At 52.2% G+C, this 18,973-nt stretch overlaps 2 protein-coding genes across 7 annotated transcripts in view; one reads left to right on the top strand and one right to left on the bottom strand.

Moving 5' to 3' along the window:
• Window positions 1-12,936, top strand: part of Znrf1 (zinc and ring finger 1) — a 98,321-nt gene extending 85,385 nt beyond the window's left edge. Inside the window, exons 3-5 of the mRNA XM_003472093.5 lie at window positions 7,303-7,408; window positions 8,839-8,930; window positions 10,093-12,936. Of these exons, the coding sequence (XP_003472141.1) occupies window positions 7,303-7,408; window positions 8,839-8,896 (164 nt within the window). The 3' untranslated portion in view covers window positions 8,897-8,930; window positions 10,093-12,936. The remainder of the gene's footprint in view (window positions 1-7,302; window positions 7,409-8,838; window positions 8,931-10,092) is intronic.
• Window positions 12,937-14,258: 1,322 nt separating this feature from the next.
• Window positions 14,259-17,877, bottom strand: Ldhd (lactate dehydrogenase D). 6 transcript variants are annotated; one of them, XM_003472090.5, is made up of 11 exons: window positions 17,750-17,847; window positions 17,479-17,591; window positions 17,131-17,272; window positions 16,832-16,973; window positions 16,542-16,701; window positions 16,043-16,242; window positions 15,837-15,965; window positions 15,622-15,749; window positions 14,901-14,991; window positions 14,679-14,790; window positions 14,259-14,605 (listed from the first exon to the last, which is right to left on the bottom strand). In XM_003472090.5, exons 1-11 carry the CDS (start codon window positions 17,819-17,821, stop codon window positions 14,440-14,442), a joined length of 1,455 nt encoding a protein of 484 aa, XP_003472138.1. In that variant the 5' UTR covers window positions 17,822-17,847; the 3' UTR covers window positions 14,259-14,439. The 6 variants fall into 6 exon arrangements, with proteins under 6 accessions (XP_003472138.1, XP_063103747.1, XP_063103748.1 ...); XM_063247677.1 differs by having other exon boundaries at window positions 14,259-14,790; window positions 15,622-15,773; window positions 17,750-17,850; XM_063247678.1 differs by having other exon boundaries at window positions 14,259-14,790; window positions 17,750-17,849.
• Between the last annotated feature and the right edge of the window lie 1,096 nt (window positions 17,878-18,973).

Here is an 18,973-nt window from a genome sequence, read left to right on the forward strand (position 1 = left end):
AAGTTGGTAAGAGCAACTGTGGAGGGCAGAGTGCTTCTGGGGCCTCTCTGAGTCAGGAGTCATCCATATACCCCCTTAGAGAGTGGGGATCTCCGGCTCCTCTTCCAGAGAACTGCCCTTGACGTCCCCATGTGTCCCGAGGTCCTCGGTGGCATGAGCTCCTCAAACTCAGTCTTTATGTTTTCTGAAGATATTTAGATTTCCAGATAAGGGACAGCATTTCCCACATAGATTTTTGTGTGGAGTGGAGTCTCCCAGGCAGGCATAAAGCCTGTTCCAGTTCGGGTAAAGTGCAAACCCATCAGGACCACAGGCTGGAGCTTCCAAGGCGAGAACCCTGAGTTTATTTTGGTTTTGCCGATAACATGTTCTACCCAAAATTTCTCATCATCCTGGTCTCACCTGCTTCACATGACCTTTTCTACTAAAAAAAAAAAAAAAAAAAAAAAAAGTGAGAAGGCTTGTCTCAAAGGTGTGGGCTCTTGTAATCTTTTTGGAAAAGGGGCGGGATAAAGCTTTTTAAGATGACAAATATGTGCTCTTTTCTTAGGGAGAATCCCTACAATTTCTGGTCATTGCCCTGAAGACATCCCCTCTACACAAACCTACACACACTTCCAAAGTTGCTGGAACCAATTGGAGAAATTTTTAGAAAATTTATAATGGTTATATAATATGAAAGTTAACCATCAAAGAAGAAAAGTAGCAGTCTCTTCAGTGAGGCAGATAGAAAGAAGTGTTTTTCTTATTATGAGGGCTGGCCTGAGTAGGGCTTGGAAGGTCTCTAGTAGCTGCCTGCCAGATTTCTAAAGAACTAAGGAAAGGCAAGACTAGTTTGTCCAGTTAAGACCTACACCTGGTGCTCCAGGGCAGGAACAGGCTGGGAGGCTGGTGAATAGCAGAGCTGCAGGGAGGCAGGCAGGGTGCAGCATAGACTGTTATACCCTCTTCTTCTGAGGCTCCCAAAGGCAGCCTCAGGGATCCTGGAAAGCGGAGAGTGGTCAGCCTCAATGGCTTTTCATGTCTCTTTATGGAATCTTTGTGGTTCTGAGGCTGACCTGAAAAGCAGGCACACACATTTTCTTTCTTTCTTTCTTTCATTCATTTATTCATTTTAATTTATTTTGCAGTGCCGATTAAACCTAGGGCATTATGGTAGGCTCATGCTCTACACTGAGATAAAACCCCAGTCTCTGTACACAAATTCTAATCATCAAATCACCCTCATGCTACTATGGTGCTGGTTACCTGAAAGCTTAAAGGTGCTATTCTGAGACCGGCCTGGGCTGTTTGGTGCTGGGAGACCACGGTGGGACAGGTGGTTTACAGCATTCAGAAAGTGCAGTGGCCAGCATACTGCTTCAGGAGACCCTCTTTCCAGGTCTTCTGTGGGGCACAGGTCAGCATCTGGCTTTATAGCTCATAATGCCCTCTCCCTCGTGTCTTCCAAAGGTCATTGCCCTGTCTTAAGGGCTCTGGAAATAGTAAACATTGCACAGGCCTTCTTTAAATAGCTGGCTCCCCTAAAAGCAGAAAGTCTCCTGCTCCAGCCAGTCTGCCCTGAGTGATAGACCTGTGTGAACAGGTGCTTGTTTGTCCTTTGGCTTCTGCTTTCTGAGCCCCCGAGGTTGAGGTGGAAATGCTCTGCCTTTCTCAGGCCTAGGGAAGCTGGACCTCGGAGTGAGAGCTATTGTTAGAAGCTGGAGCAGTGGCTGGAGTCTGGCGGCTATGGAGGTATTTGTCCTGATGCTCTTGCTGGGGGAGCGAAAGAGGGAAGAGGTAGTGTAGGCAGGTCCAAGCAGCTGCTGACCGGCTGTAGTGACTGCCAGATTATCCAAACGGTGCATGATGAGTAGGGGGCCCTAGGTGTGAGGCCTGCGGGGAACCAGAAACCAGTGGCCAGAGAAGGCACTGTGGTGGTGGTAGTGGGGCAGTGGATATGAAGCACCCCAGGCCTCCCCTGGAGCAGGATCTCCCCTCTGGGCTACCCTAATTGCAGTTTAACTCACTGTGACAACTGGATTGCTCCTCACCCAGTCCTGGGGTGTTGAGATGAGGTGCTGCAGGCGAGGACACTGTCTCCTGAAGGTATCCCCTTTGCCTTGAGAATCACATACCAAATTTCTCAAGGAGGGAGCCAACAAGGCATGGCCTTGGTGTCACTACTATGTCTAGTCCCCTTAGAGTGAGCCAACAGCTTTGCACATGCTGAAGAGGATACAAGACCAGCCACTCTTAGACACCTAAGCTGGAAATGGGGCCAGGGCCAGAGCCTGTGCCCTGCATTATTTGCTAGGGGTTCTTCTCCCTCTGGCTCCTGTCTTTCTTCCCACTGCCACTGGGCGCAAGGGAAAGCACATAAGTGTCCCAACTCTCCCGGCTGACTCAGCCATCCCTCCCAGTCAGGCAGCAGAAATGTGTCTGGCTTATTCCATGAAACCTAGTATAAGTAGTAGCTTTGGGGTCCCTTGGCAATACATTTCCAGCGCTCTCTATGAGGCAGCCAAGTCCTGGGGTATTGAAGAGCAGCAGAACCACCCTCAGTCTGGCCCGTCACTACTTTAGGGTCCCTGTGCATAGCTCACAAAATGGGAAAATTCAAAGATAAGATGAGTGTGTTTTCAAGCCCTGTGGGACAACACCTGTGTGGCCTGGTCCTTCAAGGAAGCAGGCGTGGTGGCCAAGTGGAAGTCACTTGGGCTTTAGAGTTACAGCCATTCAGCTGCTTGAGTTTATCCAGAGACTCTCCAGCCCAGGGCATTAGCAGTCCTTGGGATGTGCCTGTGAAGGTTCAGTGTAGAGCTAGCCCAAAGAAGTGAGGCCCCTTTCATCCTCCTCCTCCTCAACTTGTTCTACTTGACAAATGGCACTTGTCAGAAGTGCTGATCTCAGGGAGGAAGCAGAAGTATGCCATCACCTCCAGCCAGCCTGTCACAGACAGCACACCTCCTGGTTGGACGCCAGAGAGCTTTGCCTGCCATTCTGGGTTGGTTCTGTGGTGTGCTACACAGACTGCAGTCAGGAATACTCCACTCTACCCTCTGCAGTGACATTGGTTGGCTGTTTGCACATGGTAGCAGAAAGATTAGAAGGGGCTTGAGGCTATAACAAGGCAAAACCCAAGAGCAGGAAACTCAGCTTTAATTCTCTGTTCTCATTATCTAGCCCTTGTCAAGTCCCTCCTCAGGGACTTTGGCTTTGTGCTGTGGGGTCCCTGCTGTGGCTTCCCTCCAGCAGCAAGCCACAGGCTCCTGTCAGATGAAGATGGAAATCTTGGAATCAGTTGAGAGCCAAACTTACACTTCAGCAATTCCTAGTCCTCTGCCTTGATCCCAGGTATATCTGGGGCTGCTGATTTCCAGGGCCCCAGTGATTGTCGCAGGAAATTTTATTCAACCCACACAGATTTCTTGTGGGACCATGTTTCTCCTGCCTCTGCTGTTGGAGAATGCTGCTTCCTGGGTACTTGGCTAGGTGCTGGCCTCCCTACAGAGTCAAAGTCCAACGTTCTCACCCCCCTTCCCCCAACCTCCAAGTGGCCTTTTGCAGCTTGGTCCCAGTGAAATGTGCTCTTTGCCATGTGCCAGCCAGGTATGACAGCTGTACTTTTCAGTTCTTCCTGTCAGAGCTGCAGCCCCTGGCTGGCTGACAAGGCATATAAAACTGCTATATGAAGTGGCCAAGAAAAGGCTGCATGTAACCCGTAAGTGCTCAAGTCTTGAGGCCACCCTAGGATAAGGAAATGGACCAGCTTGTACCTTTTGCCCTATCCCTTTTCTCTAGTGGCATGCAGCATGGAGAGGTAAGACCAAGCCTCCCTCTTCTGCCCCATTTATGTCAAGTCTGGGGGACACATGGGTCCTCTTGGAGCAGATGCAATGGAGAATGAGCTCAGCCTGTAGAAGAAGCTGTTGGAGGTCCAGAGAAGTCTTAACGTGGCCCTTAGGCACATAGTTGTCAGCCACCAGAAAGGGAAATGCAAGAGGAAATTGCTTTGAGATCAGTATGTGGGCAAAAGCAGCCTAAGCACCGCAGTGTGGCTGCGGAGAAGTAAAGAGGAAGAAGGGCTGCAGCTCCTCAGTGCCATGTCAGGGTTGGCATGCCTGAGACAGAAGTGGGGAAGAAATGGCCAGGAATGTCTGTGGGACAACCCCCGCCCTTACTAAAGCTATCTTTCCTGCCACATCTGTGGATTGTGAAAAATGCCAAACATACAGCAGAGTTAAAGCGTTCTGCTGGGACTATCTCTACCCTTCCCCTTAGGGCATACATGACACTATACCTGCTGTACTGCCTGCCTGTCCGTCCACCAACCCATCTTGTCCTTTTGGTGTACTTCAGAGTAAAATGCAAATTGGAACTTGTAAGTGTGAAAGTGTGTTCAGACATTCACAGAATACAAAATCACATGAAAGTATTTTCCAGACCTTTCCTTTGCCTACACAAACATCTAAGTATGCGTGATATCCAGTGTTTTAAAACCTGTAGGATCTTCCCTTTGTGTCACTGTGCCATGTGCCACATTTCAAGTATGAAGTGACGTTCTAGTGGCTGACTGTGTCATCTTTTTTCTGTGTTCATGCCACCCTTTCCAGTGGTCCTTGGGTTAGCCAGATGTTAACATACATGACCACAAATCATTGTGGTGTCCAGGAAGGCAAGTGACTTCTCTGTCTTGTGTACCAGGCATTGGTATATTGGTTCTATCTTAAGCCTTTTCCTTAGGGTTGGGAGGGGCACGGGGAGTCACTCAAGCCCGCTAGGCCATGAAGAACCCTGGTTTTGTGGGCCTCCCATGTTTCCTTTCATACCAAAATAATCAGAAGACACAAACAGCTGTGGGGGAGGTCACCACTCACAGGCCCCCGAGGCAGAGGCAGGCAAGATGTGTGGCTTCTTGGAACTTTCATGTCCTCATCTGCATAGTGTAAATGACACCATTTGCCTTGTTCATAAGATCATAAGGCCAAGGAAAACCTGCACAGAAACACTCAGAATATACCACAAGCAAAGGTGTAGAACATAGGTCTTTGTGAGGAGAGATTATGGGGAGTGATCCTGTTATAAAATCCTTCTTCGTGACCCTCATTCACTCTCCTGTGGCGTGGGGAACTTCTGAGTTATCTCTTCAAGTCGCCATGCTCACCTGCCCCTCACATGTGAGCATTAATCTGGGTCTGTCTGCTGCCGTCTTGGAGTGCAGTCTAAACTTCCTCCCTGGACCATCTGTTTATTCCACGTCTATATCTGTGGCCCACAGCTCTGTTCTAAACCCCAAGTGGAGGCTTCAGCAGATTCCTGGAGGTCTCTAAATCTCCCTCCTGACCCTGAACTTGTCACTTCCTGCTCAGGCCTATCCCTGCAGAGTCCCTCCCAGTGACAAGCCCACACTGATGCACTGCACAGTCGACCTCCAGGGTGAGCTCCCCGTCTTGGGGCCCATCTGTTCCATTTTCTGATAACTTCTGGAGATGTGGTCCGGGTGCAACTCCATGCCGCTGTTGGGCAGACAAGACCCAGTTGCACAGTAGAGCGTGAGTCCATCTTCAGAAACTGGCCCCACTGGCCCCGGGGCTTCATGTGCCTCTGTAGCTGCTTTACAGTTCCACTGTTCCTTTTGCCTGGAACCCACCAAACCTATAGCCTCTGCCTCTCTGCCCAACTCATTGTGGCCTCTCCAAAGTCTTCCCTATACAGTCCCTGCCCCAAGTGGGCACCTTCCACACCCATTATACTTGCACCTTTGTGCTAGAATGCAATGCATTTTGGTTTTTTGTTGAACCTTCCCAGCTAGACTGTGAGTGAGTTCCTAGAGTCCTGGGACTCACTCAGGCTTGGTCACTCTTGAGTTGGCAATGAACACAATGTAAGAATGCGCTGCTGAGCCAGCAGCGGTGTTTACCCTGTAGAGCTCGGGCTTTCCCAGCTCAGCTCTCCTGCCTGGGCAAGTGCAGGAGCTGCTTTTCATTCATTCTTTTGGGGAGGGCAAGTAGAATGTTCTTTTTCTATTTTGAAATTGTGAAATTCACACAAGCTTAGCCATTTAAAATGTATGACTTAGTGGCATTTTGGACATTCACGGTTGTATAGCTACCCTCTCGATCTGGTTCCAAACATTTCATCACCCTGAAAAGAAGCCGTGTAGTGTGATCCCACTTACATGAGCCCCTAACGTAGTCAGATTCAAGGAATCAGAGAGACTGGCATTTGCTACAAATGGAGAAGGGAGAAACGGGGTTGGGTGAAGTTTCACTTACTCAAGGTGAAGTTCTGGAGATCAGTTGTACAACACTGTGCATCTAAAGATTTGGTAAGAGGGCAAATCTGATAGCAGGTGTTACTGTTACAGAAAAATGTGTTTTAAAAGGGAAGGAAATTCCTTATCCGTCAGCAACCATTCCCTATTTTCCCCTGCTTTCAACCGAAATCTGCCTTTTGCCTCTGTGGATTTGTCTATTCTGAATATTGTATATAAACGATACCATAAGTGGCCTTTTGTGCCTGACTTCTCTCACCTAGCGTATTTTTGAGTTTCACCCACACTGTTGCGTGTATCAGTTCTTCCCCTTCTTGGAGGAATAATATTCCAGTGCATGGATATACCTTGTTCAGTTTATCCGTTTAGCAGTTGGTGAATGGTTTTTTTTTTTTTTTTTTTTTTTTTTTTTGTCTTTTTTTGTCTTTTTGAAACAGGGTCTCTCTATGCAGTTCAGGCTGGCCTTGAGCTCACTTTGTAGCCTAGGTTGATCTCGAAGTCGCAATGATCCTCCTGTCTCGGCCTTCCAAGTGCTGGGACTACACGCATGAGCCACCATACCCAGCTTGTTGGGCCATTTTCTACCTTTGGATACAATGGGTTGTGCTGCTGTGAACACCCTTATCCAAATAACTGCTTTTGTAGCTCTTTCTTCCACTTATTCTTGCCTCAAGCACCCTGTGAAGTGCCGTGTTTTTCCACACCAGAAGTCAGCATTCCTGGAGTATGTGTGAATTCAGGGGAAAGTACCGTAAGGGAACAGCTTGCCTTCGCTGCTGCTGCCCTCCCCAGAACTCTCTCAGTCTCCACCCCCAGCGCCTTCGGGTAATCCCAATTGGGATTAATTGCCTTTTGTCTTCGGGTGTGTAATGTGTAATGCACATGTGTTATCTCCTCAGTGAGTCTCTTTCTTAAAGTCGAGGTGCCTCCTGGCTCTATACCCATAGACTCTGGCAGTTGGGTCATCCAGCCAGTTCCTAGACCTGTGTTTGCTCCGTGCCATCCACCAGTGACTAATCCTCTTGCTCTCCCTGCCTCTCCTGCAGATGACGTGCTGACTAAAGATGCGGGTGAATGTGTGATCTGCCTGGAGGAGCTGCTTCAGGGGGACACGATAGCCAGACTGCCCTGCCTGTGCATCTATCACAAAAGGTATGAGAGCCATGCAGAAGCAGCTCACCACATCCCGAGGGGCACAGTAGACCCCTGTCACTAGCCATTCTGTGCCTGTGATTGTGGGATGGCCTCGCTCCAGGGGGCTCCCGACGGCTATTAGGAAAGTTCAAGAACCCCAAATGCAGAACAGAAGTGAATTGCACCAGGTTCAGCTTTGCTTGGACAGCTTGGAGAGTAGGAGTGGGTGGGAAACTGGAGCCCCACCAGTTAAAGGTGCTAAGGATTCCACCTGAAGCTTGACTCCTCCCATCTCCCTGGGCCTGTTCTTCCTACACTGGCCCCTCCACTCTTGCAGTGGGGAGGGTGTCTTTGCTGGCCTGTGTGTGCCCTCCTCCGCAGAGGGCAGAAAGGGTGCTACCTGTAGACTCTGAGAGTGGCTGAGTCACTCTCACTCTCAGCTCCAGCGGGAACCACGTTCCTTTTCCAACTGGAAAGAAGACATTTCTTTGTCCAAGATGGGAGAACACCCTGTGCTCCTGTGGCTGCTACCTGCTGTCTGCTTTTAAAGCCCAGAGCTGCTGCTTGGCATCAAGCAGGGCTGATCTGAGGCTGCTGGTTTATAGGGTGACAGCCTTGCATGGTACATGGATGTGGCTGGTACAGGGGCCATGGTTGACTTTGGGGAGAACTGTGTCTTTGGTCTGGGTCCCAGCACACAGCCCTGCAGTGTCCCAAGGCAGCACTAACTGGAACCAGAAAGCAAAACCCTTCCAGGGGGAAGCTTATTCAAATTATCTATCTGATTCCTGTCCTTAAAAATGCCCAGATGTGGGTTTACATACCAGGATGCGGTCTTGGGCGGTTGCTGTTCCTCTTTTGCTCGTTTTTGAGGCAGACAGTGGGTGTGAAGACTGGAGACACGGGATTCACTAAAATCCCCTCCCTGGCTCGTTTTCTTAGCACTGTCACACAGCCCAAGGTCCTCTACCCCTTCCTACCCTCACAAGGAGGCTTGCGGTTCTCCTAGAAGGCACTCACTGGGGCGGTGCTCTCTTGGGACACAGCTGCTCTTGTGACTTAGGAGGGGCTGCTCTCAGGATCCTAGAGCTGGCCCCTGGCCAGCTTGCCCTGTCTTTGTCCCCACTCCGTGCTTCTCAGGCTTTGGCAATAACTGAACAGCTAGTTGACTGCAGTACACACTCCTTTCACTTGCACCTTCACCCCAGTTGTTGTTGCTGCCCTCCTGGGCTCCCTGCAGCAGGCCTGGATGCCTCTCAGGGCCACTGTGCCCTTCCCGCAGCACCAGATCTACCTGAGCCTGAGCTACCCTTGCTGACTTCTGCTGGAGCAGGACCGTCTGCACACACTCCCTTTTCTCTGCTTCAAAAAGGGAGGCAGATCATTTTTCCGCCTGGGTCCTTTCAGGAAAGATTAACATGTTATCCCCTTACTGTTTCCCACCCCAGCTGCATAGATTCATGGTTTGAAGTGAACAGATCTTGTCCAGAACACCCTGCGGACTGACCCTGCTGGGCTTGCTTGCTGAATCCTCTCAAAGGTGAGTCCATGCTTGGGGGTGTGCTGGGCTCGGGCTCCAGCACTGTTCTCTGTGGGCCTGGTGGCAAGGAGTTGGGCTTCCCTGACACAGCCTTCCAGGAGAAAGCAGGGGTGAAGGGAAAGGCAGCAGCTCATTAGTTTGTAGTCTCCTGGGGTGCAGAGGCTTCATGGGGAAAGATGTGAGGTGCACACAGACAAGCACAGGACCATGAAAAGCATGCTGGGAAGAGGTGGAATTGATTGGGAAAATGCCAGTATATTCCAGACATCCTTCGGGCTGAAGCTTCTGAGGAAAGTTCACATAGGTCCCGGAATGGGCGCTGGAGGAGGCGCATGGGGCTTTGGGTGTGCATCCCTGCCTTGGCCTTGCTTACTTCTCAGGGTCTTCTCTGATGATGGAAAGAGTGACACCTTCACTTTGTGGACAGGTTCTCAGCGAAGCCCGTGGCGGCACTAATTGTCCACTGCAAAGTACTTAGCAGAGGTCATTTACTGCAGGTCCTTCCTGCTGGCCACCTCTCACTCCCTGTTCCAAATGAATCTGAGGCCCCCAACCAGTCTAGTCGCTCAGCTCCCTCCCCCATGTGTGCACCTTCATCCCCAGGGTCACCATAGCCTCTGGCTCTCTGTTCTGCCTGAGGGCACCTTGCTTGGCTGCTGACTGCCCTCTCCTGTCCCCTGCCCCACTAGTCCCTGCTGAGTCTGGGCTGGCATTTTCTTTATCCTGGCAAACAAATGCCAAAGCCCCAGAAAAATCAAAAAGCCCAACTCTACTTCATCTCACTCACATCCGAGGGTTTTAGGGTCTCTCTTTTTCTCTCTCTCTCCTGTTTTGTTTTCTTTTGTTAGGTTTATTTTATTTATTCCAAGTAAATGCCCAGAACAGCTGATGATGTCAGACAAATCGGGACATTTGCTGTTTTTACCTTCACCTCAAAAACCGATGAGAAGGGGAGAAGCAGGAGCAGGGCGAGAGGGAGGCAGAGGGAGTGGCACCTGGCCCGGCAGGGTCCCCGTGCCTGGCGAGATGTTTGACTCCGGGGGTACCGAGCACCAGGTGCCCCATCTGGCCTGCCCTTGGCGGGACACTCACTGCCAGCATGGGGTGCTGCGGCTGGCCCTTGGCCACACAGCGCAAGACTGACTTGTTCCGATCCACATAGGGACACACGGCCCCTGTTCTGAGAGAGGCTCATCGGACACTGGGGCAGAGCTGAGCTTGGGACACCAGTGGGAACGGGGCGCTCCTTCTGCACTGACTTGGACAGCGGTTCTCCCTCCTCCCCGAGGACACCAAATTGGACGAGAGAAGAGTGAATCGACTGCTTATCCTTCCCCTCCCCCCTCAGCCCAGGAGGGAAAGGGCATTTTCTTTTTCACCTTTGAAAGGCATTGTGGGTCTGTCTTTAAAGTGTTTACAAAAAAATTATATAAAAAAAAAGTCTAGTGTCGACTGGTGTTTTCCCTCGTGATGTTTACAGATTGCTGTTTGCTGCCCAGCTGTAACCCACAGTCAGTGACAACCGGACATAGCCATGGGCTCGCCCCTGGCGCTGATGGCAGGCAGGTGGGCATCACAGTCTCACCCTTTGCCCACGCCCTGGTCAGCTCTCTACATCACCAACCTCCCTACTTGGGGTTTTTTTTTTGGTTCTTGTTGTTGTTGTTATTATTATTTTGTTTTCTACTTTTTTGCCCATTTTTTTCTGGCTTGGTTTTGCACTTTTCTTCCCTTTGAAACCCTGATCGATAACTTGATTTCATTGCCAAAACAAACAGACTCCCATCAAGGACTTTCTCCCACTTCCAGTCCCATGTCTCCCCCATTTTTCCTTCTGGTTCTGGTCAGGTCAGAGGATTTAACAATCACAAGTGTCCTGCAAAAATGCCTGAACATTTTTCTTAGGCCCCTGTGGATTCTTTTTGTCCCCAGAAAACTTAATAAAAGACTTACTGGAGAAACATGTACTGCTCCCCTGTTTTCAGGCACTGTTTGAGAACATTTTAGCCATTGATGTTCACACGTGGCATTGACCCATGCAAGATAGGTTTCTGTATTTATATATTAAAATACAAAAAAAAAAAACCCCTCATAAAATGTTTAAAAAATGTTCAAAGCTCGGGAGAAAAGCTTTCTTCATCAGTCAAGGTGTTTTGATATGGTATTAAAATAATGTCTAATAAAAGATACACTGCGTGATTTTATTTTGATGAAGTACTGTTAGAGGATGAAGAATTGGGGATGAAAAATGAAAAATTGGGGACAAAAACCCATCTTGCATCCCTCACCTAACTTGGCATTCCTGCAGGTTCTGCCTGCTATTCCTGGCTAGCAGGAAAGGGTGGTTCCCACATCACTAACCCTCTTAAGTGCCAGGGAACTGATCACCATCACCTGTGGAGTGGCTGGGATGGTGCTCTTCTGGAAAGGTGTCTGGGGACAAAGCTCTTGCAGCCACTGGAGGCCATGAGGATGTGGCTCCTAGCTAGCACCAATGCTCCCCTGGGCCTCTGCCCCCCATCCCACATCCTGCTCGCTGTTGCTCCATCCGAGTCTCAGTGCTGACTCATGGGCATACTTAATTGAGGCCCAAGAAGGAGCCTGGCTTGAAACTGAGCCAACTCAGTACCCTTAACCACCCACTCAGATTCACAAAAGTTGGCAAACTGCAGGAAGTGTAGGGCAAGGGGCAGCAGTGCTGGCCCAGCCAGCCTCCCAAGCCAGGGAGCTGTCCTCTAGGCCTCGGGCTGAGCCAGTCAAGGGAACATTGAGAGGGGGACATCAGCCTCTGCCCTGACCCCCACCCCCAGGCCTGCTGTTTGTGCTGTTGCCTAAGGGTCCATGCTCACCAGGGCTTCTGGCTTCATAATCACCCTCCTCAAATGCTGCCTACTTTGTGCAGGCGCATTCCCTGCAGGCCTGTGGCCATACTCGTGTGCTCAGAGCTGAAGAGCTGTGGTCCAGAGCCTGGGCTTCACTGGCATCCTCCCTGTGGTGGTCCTCCCTGTGGTGGAGACCCGGGGGCCTTAGAGTGCTGCGGTGGGAAGTGGTGGTCAGAATGGGCTCTGTCTGCAGTTGAACTGTGTTGGCAGAATGAGAAATGACTTCATTCCTCTGAATATCAATTGTTCACATGTGAAGTGGGGACAAACATCATATAGCTCAAAGGTCATTGTAAGGATCGGGATCTGCTCTGGAGGCCTGGCACATGCGCAGCAGGCTTCCCTGTAGCTTTGTCACCGCAAAGGGCACTGTTCTATTCACAGCACCTTCTGCTTCTGCCTGACAACTGTGTCTCCCTGTTCTATATTTAATTGCACCAGCAAAACTGGTGGGGCAGGGCCCAGCTTGGAAGATTTCCTTTGCCTGACCCCTGGATGTGGAGCTAGAGGTTTTGTGTGCCTCCCTTGGCAGCCCGAGCCCAGCTGCTTTTAGTGGTGCCACTGTGAGCCAAGTGGCTGTGCACTGGGTGAAGTGGGTGTGGGGCCCAAGCTGGGTGCTGTTACTGGCTCATGCTCATCGCCATCCTGGGTGACTTTGCTCCACCTGGCACACTGCAGCCCTCTGCTGGCTGTTACATCTTCTGGGCCCTGACCAGGTTGTCAGCACCTGGCATGTGGATGGGGGCGGTGTTTGTGATCTCCATCCAGACATCTCTCCAGAAACCTACATTCTGGAGGATTCTGGAAAGGCCCTGCCCTGCCTTTGTGGGAAGGAAGAAGCATGAAGGAAATTGCTCCTCATACAGCCATTTAATAGCATTGAGGTTTATAGGAGAAAGTCCTTAATCTTAGAAGGTAGATGCTGAGTTATATAGGCGAATGCTTTCAAGAAATGTATAATCTAATTCTAAATGACTCTCCCAAGATACACAAAGCAGATAATACAAGTGTTCATCATGGAATCTTTAATGGCTGGTATTTCAGTGAATGGTGGTGTACTTGTTTCCAACTTTTCTGTATGTTTGGAATTTTTCTTAATAAAAGAAATCATGGGTAAATGGCCATTTGCGAGTTCCCACTAGCTGCTAAGCACTGGAGTTCACATTAGAGAAAAGTCCTGCAGAGTGCACCCCAGACGGGGGTGAGGGTGAGGGTCTAAAGGGACGGGGCTAGTGCTATTTTCTTGGTGAGCATGCTGGGGGTGCTGTGAGGAGAAGGCTGATGGGAGTTGCCACCATACCAACCTTGGCATAACCTTGGCTCCCTATCAGGGCAGCCGCACAAAGAAATGTCACCAAAGCATCCTCAAGCCCACAGCTATCGCCGTCTGCTAGAGTCCAGTGTGAGCACAGAGGAGGCCCAAGAACCAAGGCTGGACTAAGAAAGTCCCAGGGTGTCAGCCTCTGCCCAGGGCTTTATGAGTGGGTGTTAAGGGTCCAGCAGGGCTTTGGGCAGGGCGTGGGGTGAGCAGGCTGGTGCTGTTGACTTCTGCACTGTCTGCTCTGCATCCTCCACCCATCTCCTTTACTAAGGTCAGACGCCCTTGGGGTGGGGGAAATGGACAGCACGCTGGCTCCTGGGGTCTGCAGGGAGTAGTGGCAGGACTGGCCATCAAGCCCCTCTCTAACTGGAAGGTGGGTGGCTCAGAGCTGACAACTACAGGCCTTGGACAGGAGTCCTGGGCCACAGCTCCCCAGAGCAGATGCTGTAGTCTGGGCTTTCTGGTGTCAGGTGCCCTCTAGTGGCCCTAGAGGGTTTAACTTCTGGGTACCGCAGATAAAGGCTCTGGCCTGGGGTCCCATGACATGTCAGGGTGTAGGCTGGGCTGACCTGGCCTTTGAGAGCATAAGCTGCTGGCACAATACCTTGAGCCACCAAAAGATGTGAGACAAGGAGGATAACCTTCCATTTCTCACAGTTGGTAGCAGCTGCCTGAAGAATGTGTTCAGGATATTTGAAGGCCAATTCAGGCTTGGTGGAGGCCATCATAAATGACCTCTACCATGGATCAGACCTCTGCCTGAGGTTCCTAAAAGCACAGTAATTGGGACAGGGACTTAGCTTCTTTCCAAACCCTGAGCACCATCCCCCTTTCCAGGCCACCCTAAGTTACAGGACAGACTCAGAATGATTGGGTCACTGGCCTTACAACAAGGAATCTGGATGGGAGAAGTTGGCAGCTTTGGAAGGAGATGGCTATAAATGGGTTTCAGATTCATTTGGAGCACCCTAATAAGAAGACCTAGCACCCTGAAGTGAGAGGGCCCCTCTTGCTTCTAGGTAAAGGGTCCTGGGCCCCAGCAGTGGGGAGGTCTCGGGGAAGGCAGGTGATCTCAGTCACGAGGTGACACCAGCCCTCCCCGCACACACACAGATGCGCAGAACAGAGGAAGCAGCTTCTTTTACTGAATGAATGGTTCCTGAGGGCAGGAAAGGGAGCAGGAAGAGGTCTAGCGTCTCTCTCTGCCTTCCAGCCTTAAGCCCCAGCTACAGAGGCCTTATGGAGCCAGTGTTTCCAGAAGAGGCTGTATCATCTGGACGCCTGCAGGCCAGATCCTTGGAGCTCCTTACAGCACCTTGCCTGGGTTCATGAGGCCTCGGGGGTCCAGTGTGGCCTTGAGCTGCTTCATGGTCTCCAAACCCACAGGGCCTATTTCCTCCTGTAGCAGCTGCTGCTTGCCCATTCCGATGCCATGTTCCCCGGTGCACGTCCCATGGAGTGCAAGGGCCATTCTGAGAAGCCATGAGAGTGGCCCTTAGTAGGTTCTCCCATCCCTTCTGCCCACCTCTACCCCATGGCTCCCACCTGCCCAGCTCATTTGCAAAGGTCTTGACTCTCTGGAGCTCCTTAGCGTCATCTGGGTTCACCAGCAGGAGGCAGTGGAAGTTGCCATCACCCACATGTCCAACAATGGCTCCTGGGGGCCCAGGGAACACAGCAGTCACTTCTGGCCTCATCTGCCCTTGGCTTAGGCACTAGTCAGTCCCAGCACCTCCCCACCTCACTCCAGCAGCAGGCAGGCAGAACCTGTGAGTCCTGAGGCCTTCAGCTTCTCCTTGGCATGCACCAGGATCTCCGGCAGCCTCGAGATGGGAACACACACATCGGTGCTGTAGCCCTGCGTCAGAGGCAAGCTGTAAGGCTCTCCCCTCATCCTTACCTGCTGGAGGTTCGGGGGTCACTGTGGTCATGGCGAAGGCCCAGTCTGGGCGAATCTGCAGTCAATTTTGGACTCACCGAAGGAAAGAGCTTGCTTTTATGTAACAACTAGCCTGGGTGTGTGCACCAGGCCTCAACAGCTTGGGGCCCTCACCACTCCTTGGCTCCCCCACCCTCAGCTCTGTGCAGGGCCCCCACACCCCACACTGCTGAGCCTCTGTAGGAGCTGCCTGGGACCCAGCCACCATTCTGGGTTGGACTGGCCCCTTCCTCTCCATATCTCTTCCTCCAGAAGGCCCTCCCTCTTGTGTTTACAACTCCTGAGAGCCCAGCATTGCTGCAGTGCCTGGCTGACAGGAAGGACTCCAGAGATGGGCAGACAATGGTCCTTTCTAGGCAGCATCTGAGAAATGACTGGGTGGTGCAGTGCTGTCATGAGTTGTGGTGCTGCTCAGCCAGGTGTGTGCCCCTACTCCCCATCTTCCATCTCCTGTAGGCCTCAGCCTGCTACGTGTCAGCTGGGTAGGGGCTGAAGAAGATGATCATGGACCAACCTGTGGGTCCCTGTGGAACCCTAGTCCCAGCTTACCTTGTAGCCTGGAGCCAGAGCCAGGAATGCATACCAAGCATTGTGCCTTGCGGTCCAAAGCTGGTTGCACTCCTCTGCTTCCTTGGCACAGGAGAAGTGGAAGGCTCCATTGTCCTGGGTGATCACTTCTGTAGTCAGGGAGAAAGGCTGACCTAGGCCCCACATTGGAGGAGCTCTAGTCCCATGGTCCCACAGCACAACCCTCCCCAGCACACCTGCCCGCTGCAGCTGCTCTGCCAGGGCCTGCTCCGAACCATGGAACTCAAGGAAGAGTGTGGGTGCCACCGAACAGTTCAGTTTGCTGTACCTGTTGCAGGCATCCATCATGACATCGTCGAGAAACTCTGGGACCAAGGAGAGGGATGGCCAGGTGAGGCCTACCCTCCTGAGGACCCTGGTGGTAACTCAGTCCCCGGCTCACCAATGCGGGCCACAGGAACTGCAGTCTGAAGCATCTGTACAGTGCTGTCCACTGCAGCCTGGACACTGGGGAACGCACAGGTGGCAGCCACTGTGGCTTCAGGAGCAGGGTGCAGGCGCAGGGTGGCAGACGTGATGAGACCCAGTGTCCCCTCAGAGCCCACAAAGAGTCCTGTGAGGTTGTAGCCAGCTGCACTCTTCCTGGGCCCCAGAGACATAAGGTTGGTGACTGGCTGTGTGTTGAGAAATTTCTGCCCAGAAGTCAGGAGCTGGAACCCAGTGCATCATCCCCTAGGGAGCCCAGTCTCAGCTGGCCTCCCGATTCTCTGACTTAACAACCCAGATCCTCCTTTTGCAGGGACAGCGAACCCTAGCACCATCCACTGGCCGTTTGTGGGGCTCCAGACCTCACCCACCCAGTCAGGAGGGTGGAGGGAGGAGGGAGGCCCGTCAGCCTCAGTGCACACTAGGACCTCCGTCTAAGGGCAGAGGGCGCTCACTTGAAATGACGCCCCTGGCCTGCAGTGTGAAGCAGCCGACCATCAGGCAGCACCACCTCCAGGTTGATCACGTTGTCACGCATGGTGCCATAGCGAACAGCATTGGTGCCTGAGGCACTGGTGGCAGCCATGCCACAGAGAGAAGCATCGGCACCTGGGTCTGGAGGGCAGACAACAGGAGAGGGTAAAACCAGGCAGGGAAAAGCAGGGTCCTTTGAAGCCCCAGGAACAGCCTAGCCCCCAGCGAGCCCTCAGGCCTCCGAGGAAAGGCATGCAAGCCCCAGGCCTACCCACGGGAAACCAGAGGCCACAGTCACGCAGGTGGATGTTGAGGGCTTTACGGGTGACACCAGGCTCCACCACCACAGAGAAGTCTTCTGGATGCAGCTCCCTGATCCGGTCCATATGGGTCAGGTTGATGCACACACCGCCCTGGTGGCAGGGATGCCGAGAAGGCTGGCTACCCTGGTTTCAGGGCGCAAGACCCCAGTCCTGTGCAGAGCCCCCAGCAGCCAGTGCAGAGCCCAGCATGGCAGATAGCCACGAACATGACCAGTGTGATAAGACAGACCTGGGGCACCCACTTTACCTGCAGGGCGCACACTCCCCCCTCCAGGCCGGTGCCAGTGCCAAATGGGATGATGGCCACGCCTTCGCTGTAGCACAGGGCTGCCAGCCGGCTGACCTGGTCCACATTCTGGGGCCACACCACAGCATCAGGAGGATGGCACCTGGAAGCAGACCTTGGCACTTTACAAGGCTGTGGCAACCGGTTGTGCACATTTCAAGGAGCCAGGAGGTTTTGCGGGGCCCGAGGCCACAACTAGGAGAGGGACAGCGAACACCCCCTTGTTTGCAGAATGCCATGGCACGCCCAAACAGGTTGCGGGTACCAGGACAACCCAGACCCTCTGTCCCAGCCGGGGGTTTCTGATACCTGTACATCGACTCATCATGCCCATGGTGCTCTCGGACCGCAGCAGCAGTGGACACGTGGGGGCGCCCCACCACTGCCTCCAGAGCCTCCACAAAGCCCTTGCTGAGTCCACGCTATAGGGGAGAAACGTTGCCAGAGTCACCCCAAGAGAGAGCTGGGTCACAGCCTGCCCTTGTGGCAGGAGAGACATAGAGGTTTAACAGGTTGCACCACGGTAAGGCAGAGCCCCGGAAAACGAGAACCAGACTCCCCGCCCTCTCAGCCCCCCGACCTGTGGTGCCCTGGAGTAGCAGCCCCTCCAGGGGAACAGCCCCCAGGTTACAGACCGGAGCAGCACGGCCATAGCTGGACTTCAATTGGGGTGTGAGTTCCAGAAGGCTGGGGGGCGGGGGCGGTGGGTGGCGCCTGGCTGCTTTTCTGTCCATTGGCTGCGCTCAGGGGTGGAGTCTGCTTAAGGTGGAGGGGATTTAAGGTGGCCCCCGCAGATCTTGCCAGTCAGAGGAGTCTGTGGATGCCATTTCTAAAGGAGAGGGAAGGTCGCCGGACACACTGGGAAACAGTGACGCTAGCCACTTAGCAGTCTGCCTTGGCTTCCAGTGGCCCTTCAAACACGAAAACCCTATGGAGGGCTTAAAAGTCATGCTGGCTCCTATAGACCACTCTATCTGCCCCACTTTCTTCTAACAGCCCTGTTAATCTCTGGGCCAACCTTCACTTTTGGGTCCGATTCACCCAGCTCCAGCCAGGCTCTGGGCTTGACATGCTCTGTCTTGGCACCAGCTCCTGACTCTCCTCTTGGCTGGAGGGGTTTCCCTCTCTTTACAAGTCTCAGGCCAACGTGGCAGGGCTGCCATCAGAGAGCCAAGAGGAAGGCAGCACCCAGAGGCCCTCCCAGAATGGAGTAGGAGTGGGACATGGGACGTGCTAGGAAGACTTCCTGGAAGAGGAGAGCTGGGAAGGAGCACCCCTCCACCAGGAAGGCGAAGACTCATCCCTCTTCCTCTGGGGCACAGCCAGGAGTTGGGTGGGTGCCAGGCTTGAAGCTACTCCTCGGTGAGCTGTAAGTGCCTTGGCTGGCATCACTGAGATAAAACGACATGCAGCTTTGGTTTTCTTTCTTTGAGTCATAAAAACTTCTTCCTTATTCTAGTCGACTTCTTCACGACAACCACATTTGGATGAGTTTGTCAAAAACCAAAATTACAAGCCGAGTGTGGTGGCACACTTCTGTAATCCCAGCGCTCTGGGAGACTGAGGCAAGAGGATCACAAATTCCAATCCCACCTGGGCAATTTATTTTTTTCAATGATTATCATTTTATTAGACTATATACAGGACACCATGAATTAATATACAAGGATCTAGTCCGCAAAGTCCAGACTATAGGAAACTATGCATCAAACAAGCCCATTTCTTCATAAATATATTATAAGGGAAAGGAGGGAAACAGCAGATTAAAAGTAACATAAAAGACATTTTGAAATATGCATTGTGA

The sequence above is a fragment of the Cavia porcellus genome, unplaced genomic scaffold, assembly GCF_034190915.1.
Source record: "Cavia porcellus strain 051 isolate PalLab524CR breed Dunkin Hartley unplaced genomic scaffold, mCavPor4.1 scaffold_4, whole genome shotgun sequence".
Taxonomy (NCBI): Eukaryota; Metazoa; Chordata; class Mammalia; order Rodentia; family Caviidae; genus Cavia; species Cavia porcellus.